We start from the raw sequence: 16,909 nt of genomic DNA on the forward strand, positions 1-16,909 counted from the left end.
ACCATCCCACCTCTTCCTTGAAGGGAGTCTGGCCCTGTTACTAGTTATAAATGTTTTACAAAGAGGTTGCTATTCCTATTAGTGATTTCTGGGACCTGACTACTGCACAAAAATATATTCAACTGGTCTATTAAATTATCAGTGTATGTGGGAATATTTTTATTTCCTATTTTAAGGGGCATACAAATCATAATTGCATCACATGAAAGCATATCCACAGCTGAACCTTCTTTGGAGATGATTGTATTACATGAGAATTAATAATTTATCAAGCAAATAATAAATGAACATGAATATAAACTTTTATAAACCCATTTCATATTTGGAATGAAAAAATGTATTTGATAGTTTAACAATATTATATCCATGAAGTTGAAAGTAAAAAAAAAAAAATTATAGGTACAACCTGGCTCCAGTGTTTAAAAAAAGCAACAATATTAATATATTGTTTATTAGAATGTGGGTTCAATCATAAAATTAATTATGAACATTTACCTTGTAACAAATTAGAAACATAGTCATACCTAAATTTTTATATTATACAATTAAAAAAAGATTTATATGAAAGAAAATTTAATTTGTTGCCCTTTAACGATGCAATGTACTAACCCAACAGTAAATAATGAAAATCTCTTAATTTACAGATGGTTTAAGATGCTATCTTCTCTGAAGAGAGTTTAATAGCTCACTAATGCCAATTTTGCCACTGGATACAGGCTCAGATTCAAGCCGCTCTGGTGGAAACAAATTTACTGGCGGTCCTGTAGGTACTTCAGTTAAGTTAGGTGCTGCTGGTGCAGGTGGCACTACTGGCTGTTGCTTAAGATTGCGATGCTGAGGGAACGTTGGCATCATCCGTGGATCACATGCTAGAAAAGAATGAGTTTTATTAAGGAGACAAAATATTCCTGTTAACACTAGGCTAAAATTCAAAAGCATATAACAATATTGCAGTATTCTTAGAGGATGAATTTTCAACTTTTGATGGCTAATATATCTTGCCTACAAGTATGATGTCATACTGGAACTCAACACATTCTTATAAACCAAGTCATTTTTTTCATTGTTCTCAGTGATTATTATTGTGTTATTATCATTATTAATATGGCATCTTCAAGACCAATTATACTCTGAGTGGCTCTGAGACAGGCAAGCAGACAGAAAGACAGACACACAGGTAGACAGAAAGACACACACAGGTAGACAGAAAGACACACACACAGATAGACAGAAAGAGACACACAGGTAGACAGAAAGACACACACAGGTAGACAGAAAGACACACAGGTAGACAGAAAGATACACACAGGTAGACAGAAAGACACTGGTAGACAGAAAGACACACACACAGGTAGACATAAAGACAGACAAGTAGACAGACACACAGGTAGACAAAGACACACACAGGTAGACAGAAAGACACACACAGGTAGACAGGCACAGGTAGACAAAGACAGACACACAGGTAGACAAAGACAGACACACAGGTAGACAGACACACAGGTAGACATAGACACAGGTAGACAGAAAGACAGACACACAGGTAGACAGACAGATAAACAGACACACAGAGATACACAGATATACAGGCAGACAGATACAGATAGGTTTATGTGCAACAGTGAAAACAAATAGAGAGTTCGAGAGAAAGAGCCTTTCTTTCCACAATCTCCAGTGCAAGATTCAGACTTCATCTTAGGGGCCATGGTGAAATTTACTGTCCAGTTAGTACAGTTAATACAGTATGATGATGCTGATAGGGCAGGGTTACTCAAACTGATGCTGCCTGCATGACGCATTGCCGCCACGAGTATTGTCAAATATTGTACTGTGGTGTGCATCAGCCGGCCCAGCCCAGCTGCCAGATGCACGGTCATAAGTCGAGTGGACGTATGTTGAGCAGGTCGTAAGTCGGATGGTAGGTGTATTTACTTAAAACAGCACTTCAATTTTAACCTAACATCCTTACTTGATTTATCATCACACAATATTTAATTAACTAAAACTATAAACAAAATAGCACTCTACTGCTTTTCTGTAATAACTTTTCTACTGAATTTACAAAAGTAAATTTGCAAAATTAGTCTACTGACTGCTTTTTATACAGTAACTACAGGTATTCTAAATACAAACCATGATTGATAATATACATACGTAACGGATTCTCTTTAAAATAGGAGCTCTTGAGGCACTCCTCTGCAGTAGCCCGTCTCTTGGGGTCATACATGAAAAGAAAGTTGAGCAGACGTTGTCCAGATGGTGATAGTACTGGGAACTTAGTCTTCAGATTATTGTATGGTTGAGATTTCAATGTGAAGTTCTCAATTGCTGCCAACTGAGAGAAGTCAGGCCAGATGGTGTCATTTGGTGTACCTGGCAAATTAATCATTATTTATATAAAGAAGTACGTACTTAAAATTGTAACTATGGTATTAGATTGTAGAGTACACAGTTCAGTCTTTAACACACAGGCCATTTCCCACCAAGGCAGGGAAAACCAAAGAAGGAAACACATTTAACATTACCCAGTTTATGACTGTCTTTTCAGAAGTGCACAAGCACACAAGCATAACAATTTTCCACTCATCTTACCTAAGAGATTAATAATGAGGTTAATCTGTTCAATTTCAGACTTCCCAGGCAACAGTGGCTTGTGCAACAGGAGTTCCCCCAGAATACAACCAGCTGCCCACATGTCCACACCTGTTGTCTGTGTCTTTGCCTGATGATACATAAAAAAGAAAATGTACGTATACAGTATCATAAATATTTATAAAGTTGGAAAGAGAACGTAAGGTTAGGTTGGGTAAGATTCATCAGGAAACAAGACAGGTGTTTCCTGATATGGGTCTTGGTCACATGATGACTTGTCGCTGGGGCTTTTGGCCATCTGACCAAGGCCTTCTGCTGGCTTACTAGTCCACCCCTTTAAAAATTAGGATTATATACAAAGAAGTTGCTTGCTTGCTTTAGATGCTTTGGGATGGATATGTCAGTAAATATTTTTATGGAGAATGAAGGAAATCACAAAAGAAATGAAGAGAAATTTACAGTTTAGGAGAATTTTTAAAGAAAGAGGTTGACCAATGCGTGCAAACACGTGACTGCATTAATGATACCACTACTACTGTGAGTGTAAAATATGGTTAATAAAAGTTGCAGCAGGAGAGAGAGAGGGTTGGAAGTAATGTTTTGCTGGAGACTAACATTTTTTTTTTTTAACACTTTGGCCATTTCCCACCAAGGCAGAGCGACTCAAAAAGAAAAAAAAAAAAATGAAAGTAAAAACTTTCATCATTGTTCAACATTTTCACCATCATTCATACATGATCATTGTATTTGCAAAGGCACTTAGATATGACAGTTTAGATGTCACTCCAAACAGCCAATATCACAAACCCCTCCTTCAAAGTGCAGGCACTGTACTTCCCACCTCCAGGACTCAAATTCGGATAACTGGTTTCCCTGAATCCCTTCACAAAATATTACCCTGTTCACTCCAACAGCTCGTCAGATCCCAAAATCCATTCGTCTCTTATTCTCTCCTATGCAGCATGCTTGCATGCATGAGCATGTTAAATAGGAGCCCAAAAATCTCCTTTACCCCCACCCGCCAACCTTTCCTAGGACGATTCTTACTCCACCTGGCATAGAATAAAGAATAAATAATAAGAAAATGGGGCAGTGGCATAAGCAGTATGATTCAAAGAGAAGAAGAGAGGTTATTGAGAATGTTTGAGAATTAAAAAATATTGGAGCAAGATAGCTTGGTAAAGAGGATGTATATCTTTCTTTCAACACACCGGCCATATCCCACCGAGGCAGGGTGGCCCAAAAGGAAAAACGAAAGTTTCTCCTTTTTCTTTCTTTCGACACACCAGCCATATCCCACCGAGGTGGGGTGGCCCAAAATGAAAAACGAAAGTTTCTCCTTTTTCTTTCTTTCGACACACCAGCCATATCCCACCGAGGTGGGGTGGCCCAAAAGGAAAAACGATAGTTTCTCCTTTTACATTTAGTAATATATACAGAAGAAGGAGTTATTAGAACCTTGCTCCTGGCATTTTAGTTGCCTCTTACAACACGCATGGCTTACAGAGGAAGAATTCTGTTCCACTTCCCCATGGAGGTAAGAGGGAATAAACAAGAACAAGAACTAGTAAGAAAATAGAAGAAAACCCAGAGGGGTGTGTATATACTATATGCTTGTACATGTATGTGTAGTGTGACCTAAGCGTAAGTAGAAGCAGCAAGACATACCTGAAATCTTGCATGTTTATGAGACAGACAAAAGATACAAGCAATCCTACCATCATGCAAAACAATTACAGGCTTTCGTTGTACACTCACTTGGCAGGACGGTAGTACCTCCCTGGGCAGTTGCTGTTTACCAACCTACTACCTAGGGAGGTTGTATATTTTTTTTTTCAACAAAGTGGCCGTATCCCACCAAGGCAGAGTGGCTCAAAAAGAAAAAAAAAGTTTCTCTTTTTAAATTTAGTAATTTATACAGGAGAAGGGGTTACTAGGCCCTTGCTCCCGGCATTTTAGTTGCCTCTTACAACACGCATGGCTTATGGAGGAAGAATTCTGTTCCACTTCCCCATGGAAATAAGAGGAAATAAACAAGAACAAGAGCTAGAAAGAAAATAGAAGAAAACCCAGAGGGGTGTGTATATATATGCCTGTACAAGTATGTGTAGTGTGACCTAAGTGTAAGTAGAAGTAGCAAGATGTGCCTGAAATCTTGCATGTTTAAGAGTACAGAGAAAAGACACCAGCAATCCTACCATCATGTAAAACAATTACAGGATTCTGTTTTACACTCACTTGGCAGGACGGTAGTACCTCCCTGGGCGGTTGCTGTCTACCAACCTACTACCTACAGGATGTATTTTTTTTTTTTTTTTTTTTTTTTCAACAAGTCGGTCGTCTCTCACCGAGGCAGGGTGACCCAAAAAAAGAAAGAAAATCCCCAAAAAGAAAATACTTTCATCATCATTCAACATTTTCACCACACTCACACATTATCACTGCTTTTGCAGAGGTGCTCAGAATATAACAGTTTAGAAGCATATACGTATAGAGATACACAACATATCCCTCCAAACTGCCAATATCCCAAACCCCTCCTTTAAAGTGCAGGCATTGTACTTCCCATTTCCAGGACTCAAGTCCGACTATATGAAAATAACCGATTTCCCTGAATCCCTTCACTAAATATTACCCTGCTCACACTCCAACAGATCGTCAGGTCCCAAGTATCATTCGTCTCCATTCACTCCTATCTAACACGCTCATGCACGCTTGCTGGAAGTCCAAGCCCCTCACCCGGTGAGGGGCTTGGACTTCCAGCAAGCGTGCATGAGCGTGTTAGATAGGAGTGAATGGAGACGAATGATACTTGGGACCTGACGATCTGTTGGAGTGTGAGCAGGGTAATATTTAGTGAAGGGATTCAGGGAAACCGGTTATTTTCATATAGTCGGACTTGAGTCCTGGAAATGGGAAGTACAATGCCTGCACTTTAAAGGAGGGGTTTGGGATATTGGCAGTTTGGAGGGATATGTTGTGTATCTCTATACGTATATGCTTCTAAACTGTTATATTCTGAGCACCTCTGCAAAAGCAGTGATAATGTGTGAGTGTGGTGAAAGTGTTGAATGATGATGAAAGTATTTTCTTTTTGGGGATTTTCTTTCTTTTTTTGGGTCACCCTGCCTCGGTGGGAGACGACCGACTTGTTGAAAAAAAAAAAAAAAAAAAAATATATATATATATATATATATATATATATATGTATATATCTGGATTAAACATAAGGTGTAATGCAAGTAAATAGTTAAAGGACCATGAAGGAGACAGTACTGAACCTTCAACAGACATACAGCATGTAAACATGCTTGAATAGAGGAAGCAAGCAGTGTGTGATACTTGACATTCTGTTGAAATGTGAGCACCATAATATTTTTGAAGGAATTCAATAAAATTAAATGGTTCTACTTGAGTTCTGGAGTTTAGAAAATACATTCTGAGATTGATGAGCAGATAATAAAGACTTGGGGCTGCAGGAGAAATGATAAATGATTGGTAGAATATTTCAGGTATAAATGGTGGTAAAGGATAAAAAGTTACCCATAAAAGCATTTTGCAGTGCAACACTGCTGCAAACACTCAAAATCTAACTCTCAGTTATAAGAATGACTAGATACAATGATTATAACAGCTTTCCACAAAAATAAGGATACAGGACTAGGTTTTGGATTTGAGTCTCAAATTCCTGCTGAAAAACACAACTTGCTGCAAGGAAACTTTTAACTGGTCTCAAGAGAACAATATTGAGGTGCTTTACCAGTTAAATATGATGATAACATGAAATAAAGGCAGAAAGTGCCTTGGTGCTAGTGAAGGGCTCTTAATCCAAGGAACTGGAGCTACCCTTCCCTTCACCAAATCAACCTTATGTCCCATTCTCCAGGTACTTATGACCCCTAGAGGTACAGTGCTTCTCCATGAATATAATAACATGATGGTAGTGAAGGAGCATCAACTGACAAGAAAAATATGTGTACCATGATTAAAAGTGAACTAAGCATGTAAGTTTACAAAGTACCATATAAACAGATTTAAAAACTATTAGATACAAAAATAACTTACAATAATATTCCCTGTGCCATTTGGTTTGGCTAACATAGGAATACAGTGGACCCCCGCATAACGATTACCTCTGAATGCGACCAATTATGTAAGTGTATTTAAGTAAGTGCGTTTGTACGTGTATGTTTGGGGGTCTGAAATGGACTAATCTACTTCACAATATTTCTTATGGGAACAAATTCGGTCAGTACTGGCACCTGAACATACTTCTGGAGTGAAAAAATATCGTTAACCGGGGGTCCACTGTAATGTGGGAACCAATTTCAAAATAAAAATTGATGTACAGTAACACTAACCTGGAAGAGCAGCTCAGGAGCCCTGTACCACAATGTTACCACCTGTGGTGTCATTGGAGACATTGGATGTCCCAATTCGCGAGCCAATCCAAAGTCGGCTAGAAATAAATGAAAAATGTAAAGAGAACCCAAAGAGCATACGTATTGTTGGTTAAATAATGAACATTTGCAGCAGAGATGCACGCATGTATTTAAATTAACATGAATATATAATTTACAAAGTGATTAATCAAATATTTAACGTTCAATAATCTGGAATCACTATTAACCACACATTTTCCAGTGCAGATAACGAACCCTTGATCATTCATCTACCAGTCAGATAAAAAGACAGCGTGAAAAAATTATTAACCATGATGATCATTAAGGCTGCATTTCATCTACAGTACACACCACCAATCAAAAAAAAAACAGACTCCCTAAAAGTACATTTGTCAATGTATATATACCTTCTGAATTTACAATTGAATGCTTAGACTTACATAAACCTTAAACTGTATAATTGCAGAATTTATGGAAGAGATGATGTACAACAGTAATAAAATGAAAGCTCTCATATGTTAATTTAAAGGATTCTTTAACTCCTGTCTTCCTAAATATTGTTTCTCAGATCAGTAGTACACTACTTCAGTGAATTTATAACATTTAATCAACATTCTGATAATAGAAACCTGACCAAATCACCTATTAACAAAATCTGCTCATACATTAACATAAATATGTCTTAAACTATATCCTGTAGTCATTGCTGCTATCATTATTAAGCATTTGTGTACCACAATTTTATTACGGAATGAAGGTATTTAAATTTTAATGCTTCTTTCCTACAGAATTCCCTAAGCAAATTAAATATTGTAACCTAATTCAAATACTATACCTATTTTTATTGTTCCCATATTTGTTAAAAGAAGATTGGACACCTTCACATCGCGATGAACAATCTCTTTTTTGTGAAGATATGCAAGACCCTTGAATACCTGTTGGAGAGAACAACTGTTTTGAGCTCAGCAGAAAGCAGATGTCTCTCTACTGCGGTAATTTCCAATCATCTCAGCATTAGCTCGTCTATGTGGGAGTTACATGGATACTGCTGTTCAGTACTTGCCTGTATCATTATACACTTGACTTGAGCTTCCATGAATGGTGTCTGCATGTTGTCCAGTAAACTTGCCAAGTCCTGCTCACAATACTCCATTACCAGGAAAATACTGGAATGCAAACATTAATTGTATAAGATTTCCACTAGAATATAAAATAAAGTACAATATACTATACTGTAATTATGAGCTCGATAATAATTAGAGTAGAACAGAACAGAAGTCACAATATTGTGGCTGGAACAATTTAAAAGTCACAAACTGGAAACTGAAGATGTTTTCCTTTGGTACTAAGGCACACTGATGACAGTAATGAAAAGAAAGAGGTAGAGTGCACAATTCTATTATCACAATCCTATGCTCTGTGCAGGGCAATATTTAATATTAGCTAGAATAACTATTATATCAATTCAGCTCACTTTTCCAAACAATGCCAAGAACCACCTCATTTCAGGACACAGTATCTTAATTTAATAAATCTCTACATAGGGTGAGATGTTATCACAATGAAAACATGATCTGTAGCTGTCTTTTCTTCATGTTTGCCTCTCCTAGTAAGCAAATAATATTCATGACAAAGCATCTTGATAATAGTACAGGGCAGACAGAACTGACATCTAGTTTCCTTTTTTAATTTGTGGGTTACTGCAGCAGTGCACAGTACAGTACAATCCTTTATATCAAAATACTGCTTACTCTTAGGTTTAGCAGAATGTTATTTATAAAAAAACGTTTTTTTTAAAACAAACTGGCCGTATCCTACCAAGGCAGGGTGACCTAAAAAGAAAAATGAAATGTACTAGGGCTACATGGCAATATTTATCATTAGCTGAATAACCACTGATTCAGCTCACCTTTCCAAGCTACGCCCAACAACCACCTCCTTCAGGCACACAATATTGGGATGATTACACGACTGCAGCAACATTATCTCCCGCAGACCAGATATCGGCATCCCATCCTTTTCTTTTTCCATGCGCATTTTTTTGAGAGCCACAATTTCATTGGTTTTTGTATCTCGTGCACGATCTGAAAAACATTAGTATAATCAAGCAAGTATTTTTAATAATGAAACTGAATACAGCCTCTCCTCACTTAGCGACATACTCATTTACAGATGACTCGGACTTACGACGGGCTCTCTGACCAGTATGCACACCTAAATAATGTATATTAGAGCTGATTTCCTCTATAAACATTTAAAAATATACTAAAAAATGTTATAAATGGTGCAAACCATTATAGTATGCTCCTTGCTTAATGACAAATTCATTTACCAATGTGGTCTTAGAAACAAAACTCCATCATTAGGTGAGGAGAGGCTGTATAGAACAATGTCAACACTTCAAAATCTAAATCAATAAGACCGAAATTTCATCCTGAGGCTAACAAATACAAGGTGTGGTGATAAATTAGACACATGTGCAACATTTGGGTATCTTTAATGAGGAAACATTTGGCCACACAGTAGCTTCATTAGTCCATACAAAGGAGAATGGCAAAGAAGAGGAGGAGTTTGAGGTAATCAGTCCCTTAGCCTTGAGTCAACATGATCAGTCCATCTTTTCAAGGTTGATGGACTGATCACATCGACTCAAGGCTGAGGGACTGATTACCTCAAACTCCTCCTGTTCTTCACCATTCTCCTTTGTATGAACTGGTGAAGCCACTGTGTGGTGAAACATTTCCTCATTAAAGATACCCAAATGTTGCATGTGTGTCTAATTTATCAACTTGTCAGTTCTCTGAACCATTTATCTACAAGGTGTGGTATTACTTTTAATTTTTGTAAGATTACTCTGCTAAGTTAAAAGCTCAAACCTAAGCTATTCTTTTGACTTATTATTTGACATAATATCTGGCTGTCTTTCACCATTTTGAAATACAGTAAATATATGAGCTAGAACATATATGTACTTACAAACAACACCGTATGTGCCTTCTCCAACACGATTAAGTTTTTCAAATTCTCCTACAAACCTGCATATTCCAAACTGAAAGCAAATAATATAATTAAAGAGTCAGATATTGTGCTGCACTATAATAACTAAGCAACATCTATATACATTATAAAAATCATACACAATAGTCCCCCCATATTTGCTGGGGATACTTTCCAAGACGTATTGTGTATACCCGAAACCATGGTATATGTCATTTTTCATTTACATATATACCTGTGATACCTGGAGATAAAGTTTAATTAATAAATTAAGCACAATAAGCACTTCACAGCTTCTCTTAGGCTTTGATAAACTGCCACCATCACTACTCTTGTGCTTTGGTGTCATTATTATTAAGCAAAATTAAGGGTTATTTTTGGGCTACACTAAACTGTGGATAACTGAAACTGTTGAAACCAAATTCATGGACACAGGGATTCTACTGTATAAAAACCACAATGAGGTTAAAATATAAATTACAACACTAGATTAATGACCAATATACATTATTATAATAATTATTATTATTATTATTTCTTTCTTTCTTTCAACGTACCAGCCGTATCCCACTGAGGTGGGGTGGCCCAAAAAGAAAAACAGAAGTTTCTCGTTTTAAATTTAGTAATATATAGAGGAGAAGGGGTTACTAGCCCCTTGCCCCCGGCATTTTAGGAGCCTCTTACAACACGCATGGCTTACGGAGGAAGAATTCTGTTCCACTTCCCCATGGAGATAAGAGGAAATAAACAAGAACAAGAACTAGAAAGAAAATAGAAGAAAACCCAGAGGAGTGTGTATATATATATGCTTGTACATGTATGTGTAGTGTGACCTAAGTGTACGTAGAAGTAGCAAGTTGTACCTGAAATCTTGCATGTGTATGAGACAGAAAAAAAAGACACCAGCAATCCTACCATCATGTAAAACAATTACAGGTTTCCGTTTTACACTCACTTAGCAAGACGGTAGTACCTCCCTGGGCGGTTGCTGTCTACCATCCTACTACCTAGTATTATTATTATTATTATTATTATTATTATTACCAGTAGAGAGAGCCATTTGCCCAGCAGCCAGGAAGTAAACAAGTAGACGAATAATACACATGTTCAACAGAGTAGGCTATCTTTATTAAAATGTTATGCAACATGGTAGACTTCTTTAGTTAAATGATTGTAAATGGTAAAGTGATACTGTACTGACAAACTGTGGAAAGGGACATTTGTGAACAGTTCAGGACATTTATTAAAGGGAACATTTCACCATGACTGATGAAGCCAATCATGGCAAAATGTTTTATTTAATATCCTGAACTGTACATATGTATCATTTTCTTTAGTCATATACAGAGCAGAATATATATGGAGGCAGCAGCAGTAGTGGCAAGGTAATGGACTGATCATATCATCTTTACCTCACCATTACTGCTGCTGTCTTCTTATTTATTCTCCTCTGTAATTAATTGAAGAAGCCTACTATGTAGGCAAACTGTTTCAATAACAAAGATACTGTACTGTTGTATGTGTCTTACTCATCTACTTGTCAGTACTCTACACATTTTCATCAGGCAGCAAACAGTTTGTTAAGGCTTATTAGTAAGTTCATTTAGGTACAGGTCCACATAAGTACAACTATCTTACACAGTAACATATGTGTAAATTACAAGGACACTAATGGCAATAAGTTACTTTGTGTGATTTTTTGGGGCTATCCTAGGTAATCTACCCATATGATGGTATGTATGATAATTTATCCAACTGTATTTACGTGTACTTGTACCTGAAAAAACTTACTTACTTACCTAGGATAATCCAAAAAAGTCAAAGTGACTGATTTCCATGGCAGTCAGGTAGCAACCAATTTATCAGCAAGATTAGGTATGGTTACATAAACCCATAAAAATGTATATAAACCCCAATGCAAATAAGTCATTGTGTATGTTTTTTGTGTTATCCTAGGTAATTTGCATGTAAGTTACTATGTATGATAATTGTTCTTATATGTATACCTGGTAGATGGTAAATGTAAGAATACAGAAATGAAAGTTGGTAGCCTGGGGGGAGACAGGAGCTCTAGTGGGAAAACAGGTGTAGACAAGGACATGCAAAACCCAAAGCTACAAACTAGCAATACCACTGGAGATAGTAAACAAGGGGATGCCCCAGGGAATAGTGAAAATAAAATACCAGAAAATACTGGCACCATTGTTAGAACAAGTGCTGAAGATAGTAGAGAGACAGTGAAACACGCACCAGCAGGGAATGCAGTCACAAAAAACCAAGGCAAACAGAAATCAGACCTATGCAAATTCTATGCATCAGGTATCTGCATGCATGGAATATCTGGAAAAACAAGTGAGATGTGCAACTTTGACCACCCCAGAAAATGCCGTGCCCATATGACAACAGGAAAATACAACCTTCCTTCTTGTAAGCTTTTCTACCCTGCAATGTGTCAATCTTCAGTTCAGGAAAGACAGTGCTATAACTTATATTGTCAGGCACACCACCTAAAGGGGACAAGAAGATACAGAACATCCAGACCATGGGAAAACTTGGGTAGCCACAACCACTCCAGAGACAGGAATGAAAAAAAGCTGGCAGGAAATGACAGAAATCGTACACCAACTTCGATCATTTCTGGAGCAGAATCACAGTCAATGGCCTCCGCTTCAAAACAACAGATATTAGTGCCAGAAAAAAAAGACATCCCCCATACCACCAATACAACAACATTCATCTTTGCAAATATACAGGGTCTAAAGCCAGTAGACTATTTACAGAGTCAAATGCAACGCTCACAGTTTTCACGGAGACCCACCTAGAGGATCACTGACAATGAAATATGGATCCCGGGTTATAACCTACAGAGTGAACAGGCAAAAGGATGGGGATGGGGTTGGCCTGTACATCACAGAGTCACTGATATTCTTGGAACTACTAAACGCCCCTAATGATGTAGTTGAAGTTTTGGCAGTAGAGATCGAGAACCAAAACCTGGTCATTGTGGTTGTATACAAGCCTCCGGATGCAACTTCCCAACAATTCCAGGAACAGATTTTGAAAATAGATAACTGTCTGCAAAAACTTCCAGCTCCTGCCCCAAACATCTTGCTCCTGGGGATTTCAACCTAAGGAACCTAAAATGGAGGAATGTAGCAAATAATGCTGTAGCAGAGATAACCCCAGGAGGCAGCTCAGATGAAAACACACACATCTGAGCTTTTAAATCTCTGCACCAAATTCAACTTAAACCAGCAAATAATAGAGCCAACAAGATTGGAGAATACACTGGACCTCATCTTCACTAACAATAATAATTTGATACAAAATATTACCAGATCATAAACAATATACTCAGATCACAACATAACAAAGGTTCAAACATGTATGCACGGAGCCCCAGACTAACAAAATGTGATCAGTCACGAGGAAGCCTTCACCAAATTCAACTTCAATAACAAAAACATAAGATTACACCAAGTCAACCAGGTCCTATATGATATAAACTGGGAAGATATTCTAAGCAACACGGATCCTAACCCATGTCTAGAAAAAATTAACTCTCTGGCACTCGAGGTGTGCTCAAGGCATATTCCTTTAAGGAAAAAGAAGAGAAGATGTAAACTAGAAAGAGAAAGGTGCTCCCTATACACGCAAAGGCAAGGAATAACAGAGTGGCTAAAAGAGGGCAATATATCTGTAATACGAAGGGAGGCACTGGTCCGAAATAAAGGAATCTTACGAGAGTCAAGAAATGCGGGAAGAACTAACAGTCATAGATGAAATTGAAAGAAACCCAGAATATTTTTTTTTCTTATGCCAAATCTAAGTCGAGAACAACATCCAGATGACAGATGATGACAGCAAGGAAATGAGTGAGCTACTAAAGTCCCAATATGAATCAGTTTTTAGCGCACCGCTAACCAGTCTGAGAGTCAAAAACCTAAATGAATTTTTTATGAGTGAGACACAGAATTTGGTAGACTCAAACCTATCTGATATTATCCTGACACCAAATGACTTTGAAATGGTGATAAATGACATGCCTATGCACTCTGCCCCAGGCCCAGACTCATGGAACTCCGTGTTCATCAAGAACTGCAAGAAACCCCTATCATGTGCTTTTAACATCCTATGGAGAGGGAGCATGGACATAGGGGTCATCCCACAACTGCTAAAAACAACAGACATAGCCCCACTCCACAAAGGGGGAAGTAAAGCAATAGCAAAGAACTACAGACTGATAGCACTAACATCCCATATCAAAAAAATCTTTGAAAGAGTTCTAAGAAGCAAGATCACCACTCATCTAGATACCCATTGGTTACACAACCCAGGGCAACATGGGTTTAGAGCAGGTTGCTCCTGCCTGTCCCAACTACTGGACCACTATGACAAGGTCCTGGATGCTCTAGAAGACAAACAAAATGCAGATGTAGTATACACAGATTTTGCAAAAGCCTTTGACAAGTGTAACCATGGTATAAAAGAGCACAAAATGTGAGATGAAGGAATAACAAGAAAAGTTGGTAGATGGATCTATAATTTCCTAACAAACAGAACACAAATAGTAGTAGTAAACAGAGTAAAGTCTGAGGCAGCTACTGTGAAAAGCTCTGTTCCACAAGGCACAGTACTTGCTCCCGTCCTGTTCCTCATCCTCATAACTGACAGACAGGGATGTGATGCCCAAATTTGCATGACAGTGTCCTCCACTGAAGACACTGCAAGACTCCAGGTGGACATCAACCAAATATTTAAATGAGTCACAGAAAACAATACATGTATGAAGTTCAATGATGAGAAATTTCAATTACTCCAATATGGAAAACTTGAGGAAATTAAAACTATATTGGAGTATGAAACAAATTCCAACTACACAATAGAGCAAAAAACTAATGTCAAAGGCCTAGGAGTGATAATGTCAGAGGTTCTCACTTTCCAATATCACAACATTGTATCAATCGCATCTGCTAGAAAAATGACAGGATGGATAATGAGAACCTTCAAAACTAGGGAGGCCAAGCCCATGATGACACTCTTCAGGTCACTTGTTCTATCTAGGCTGGAATATTGCTGCACACTAACAGCACCTTTAAAGACAGGTGAAATTGCTGACCTAGAAAATGTACAGAGAAACTTCACAGCACACACAACTGTGATATAAAACACCTCATTTATTGTGACATTTATTGTCACATTAGTTGCACTTGTGTCCTTTTACTTTACATATTGTCGGTAATTCTACCAACTTTATTACAACATGGTTTTGTCTAACACGGCATTTTCAGGAACGTAACTACCAAGTTAAACGACGGTCTACTCTATATAAATATTATCACTGTCACAGTAATCCACCAAGAATTTATAAATTCCTGTAATACAAATAACAAAACCTTATAGGGATGTACACCAAAAATAGTATGTCATAGCCAGCTTTAATGTGATATATCCATCCATAAGTCGCACGTACATTCTCAATGCAAGGGATAAGATTAATAATTGAGACCATTAGCACCTGAAGGGTGTTCCCATGCAAGGAAATGCAAGAAAGGGAATCACTTAGTAGCAAGTTGGTGAGCCAACTTACTTTAGCAGCCCACAGTTATCAGAGGTCAGTTATGGTCACGTGATCAGCGGGAAGCCGGCAAGTCAATGAAGGGCTGAATCAACCCTAACTACCAGTACACTGGTAAGTGAAATACACATAAGATCCTAACCAAAATATACAATAAACATAATATTCACAATGGAGGTGCCAGAGATTATATTTATATACCATGGTATCTGCAGTGTCAGGTAATATTATAAAGTTAACCATCTCCAATCTAGCTATCAATGGAGATCGTTACAATATAATGTAAGGTAGAACCACTGTACAAAATGTTCTTTAACTGAGTCTTTAGTCTAAGATGCAACAACCTGTGCCTAAATAAACTCACAATATACAAGTTCCAAAAATATCACTCATTATGCTGTGTAAGCGACTATAACATCTCAGATAGCAGTTGAAATCCTAATTATATATTATCTTAATTAATCTTACATTCACGGAGACCCGCCAGACACGTTGACAAACATACCAAATGCTTTTTCGGAATCTCGATGGGTTTACCAGTGAGAAAGGAAACAAGACCACCCTTCTTGGAGCTGGAGGCAGCAGAGTTCTCCCCTTGTTCACACATTTTGCGTGGGTCCCTGGTCTTGCCACTGTCCTTGTTACTTCAGGTAAGTGTGGTGGTGAGCCACGGCCACTGCCTGGCCTCTTGCAGCAGCCACAGTCAAGCAGACGCGGATTCTTGTTGGGGTTTTAAAGAGCCACTGACAGCTAGCACCGTATTGAGCCCGGCCTCCGGGTGTCCAGGAAAGAAATGCTGCCCAAATATGAACGATGAAAGAAAAAGTTAACCTAAGTTCTCTTCGGGAACAGAAATGCAGGAAGATCTTATTAAAGTCTGCGAGCTTCTTTGCTTTATAGTTATCTGTTTACATTAATGTTTTATCACTGATTTCATCATTGCTTAGTAGCAGCGCTGTATAGTCCTTGTGGCTTAGCGCTTCTTTTTGGATTATAATAATAATAATAATCATTGCTTAGTTAATCTTAAGTTAATTTTAAGCCAGCCCGTAATGCTATGCATAGTATAAGTGGCTTTGGCATACTGCTCTTATCTGTATTTTTTTGTACCTCTGTATGTGTGCACAAATTGGAAATAAGGCCTCAGTAGTGCAGGACGCCCAGATCCCTACTTGAATTAGTAACCCCAATGGAAATAAGTCAAGGACCCCAATGGAAATATGCCAATTTCTCTGACTTTTTTGGTTTATCTAACATAATTATACTATGTATGAAAATTGTACTTTTGCGTACCTGTGCCTAAATAAACTTACCAACCCTGGGAGAATGGGCGTGAAAT

At 37.8% G+C, this 16,909-nt stretch overlaps 1 protein-coding gene across 2 annotated transcripts; it reads right to left on the bottom strand.

Annotated features, from left to right (window-relative positions):
• Positions 1-435: 435 nt before the first annotated feature.
• Cdc2rk (cyclin-dependent kinase 10) lies at positions 436-16,325 on the bottom strand. Of its 2 annotated transcripts, none has more exons than XM_053787614.2 (9): positions 16,076-16,325; positions 9,972-10,044; positions 8,905-9,079; positions 8,059-8,161; positions 7,831-7,930; positions 6,954-7,051; positions 2,593-2,722; positions 2,155-2,373; positions 436-869 (listed from the first exon to the last, which is right to left on the bottom strand). In XM_053787614.2, exons 1-9 carry the CDS (start codon positions 16,175-16,177, stop codon positions 658-660), a joined length of 1,212 nt encoding a protein of 403 aa, XP_053643589.1. In that variant the 5' UTR covers positions 16,178-16,325; the 3' UTR covers positions 436-657. The 2 variants fall into 2 exon arrangements, with proteins under 2 accessions (XP_053643589.1, XP_053643590.1); XM_053787615.2 differs by having other exon boundaries at positions 16,108-16,302.
• Between the last annotated feature and the right edge of the window lie 584 nt (positions 16,326-16,909).

This window comes from Cherax quadricarinatus, chromosome 39 (genome assembly GCF_038502225.1).
Source record: "Cherax quadricarinatus isolate ZL_2023a chromosome 39, ASM3850222v1, whole genome shotgun sequence".
NCBI lineage: Eukaryota > Metazoa > Arthropoda > Malacostraca > Decapoda > Parastacidae > Cherax > Cherax quadricarinatus.

What these genes read in the sequence shown, in the direction of transcription:
- Cdc2rk (XM_053787614.2), bottom strand. Translation starts at nt 16,177, where the DNA reads ATGTGTGAACAAGGGGAGAACTCTGCTGCCTCCAGCTCCAAGAAGGGT. An exon ending in TCAAGTGTATAATGATACAG is followed by an intron (nt 7,931 to 8,058) that starts GCAAGTACTGAA and finishes TCTCTCCAACAG; the next exon opens with GTATTCAAGGGTCTTGCATA. An exon ending in CTCCTGAGCTGCTCTTCCAG is followed by an intron (nt 2,723 to 6,953) that starts GTTAGTGTTACT and finishes ATGTATCATCAG; the next exon opens with GCAAAGACACAGACAACAGG.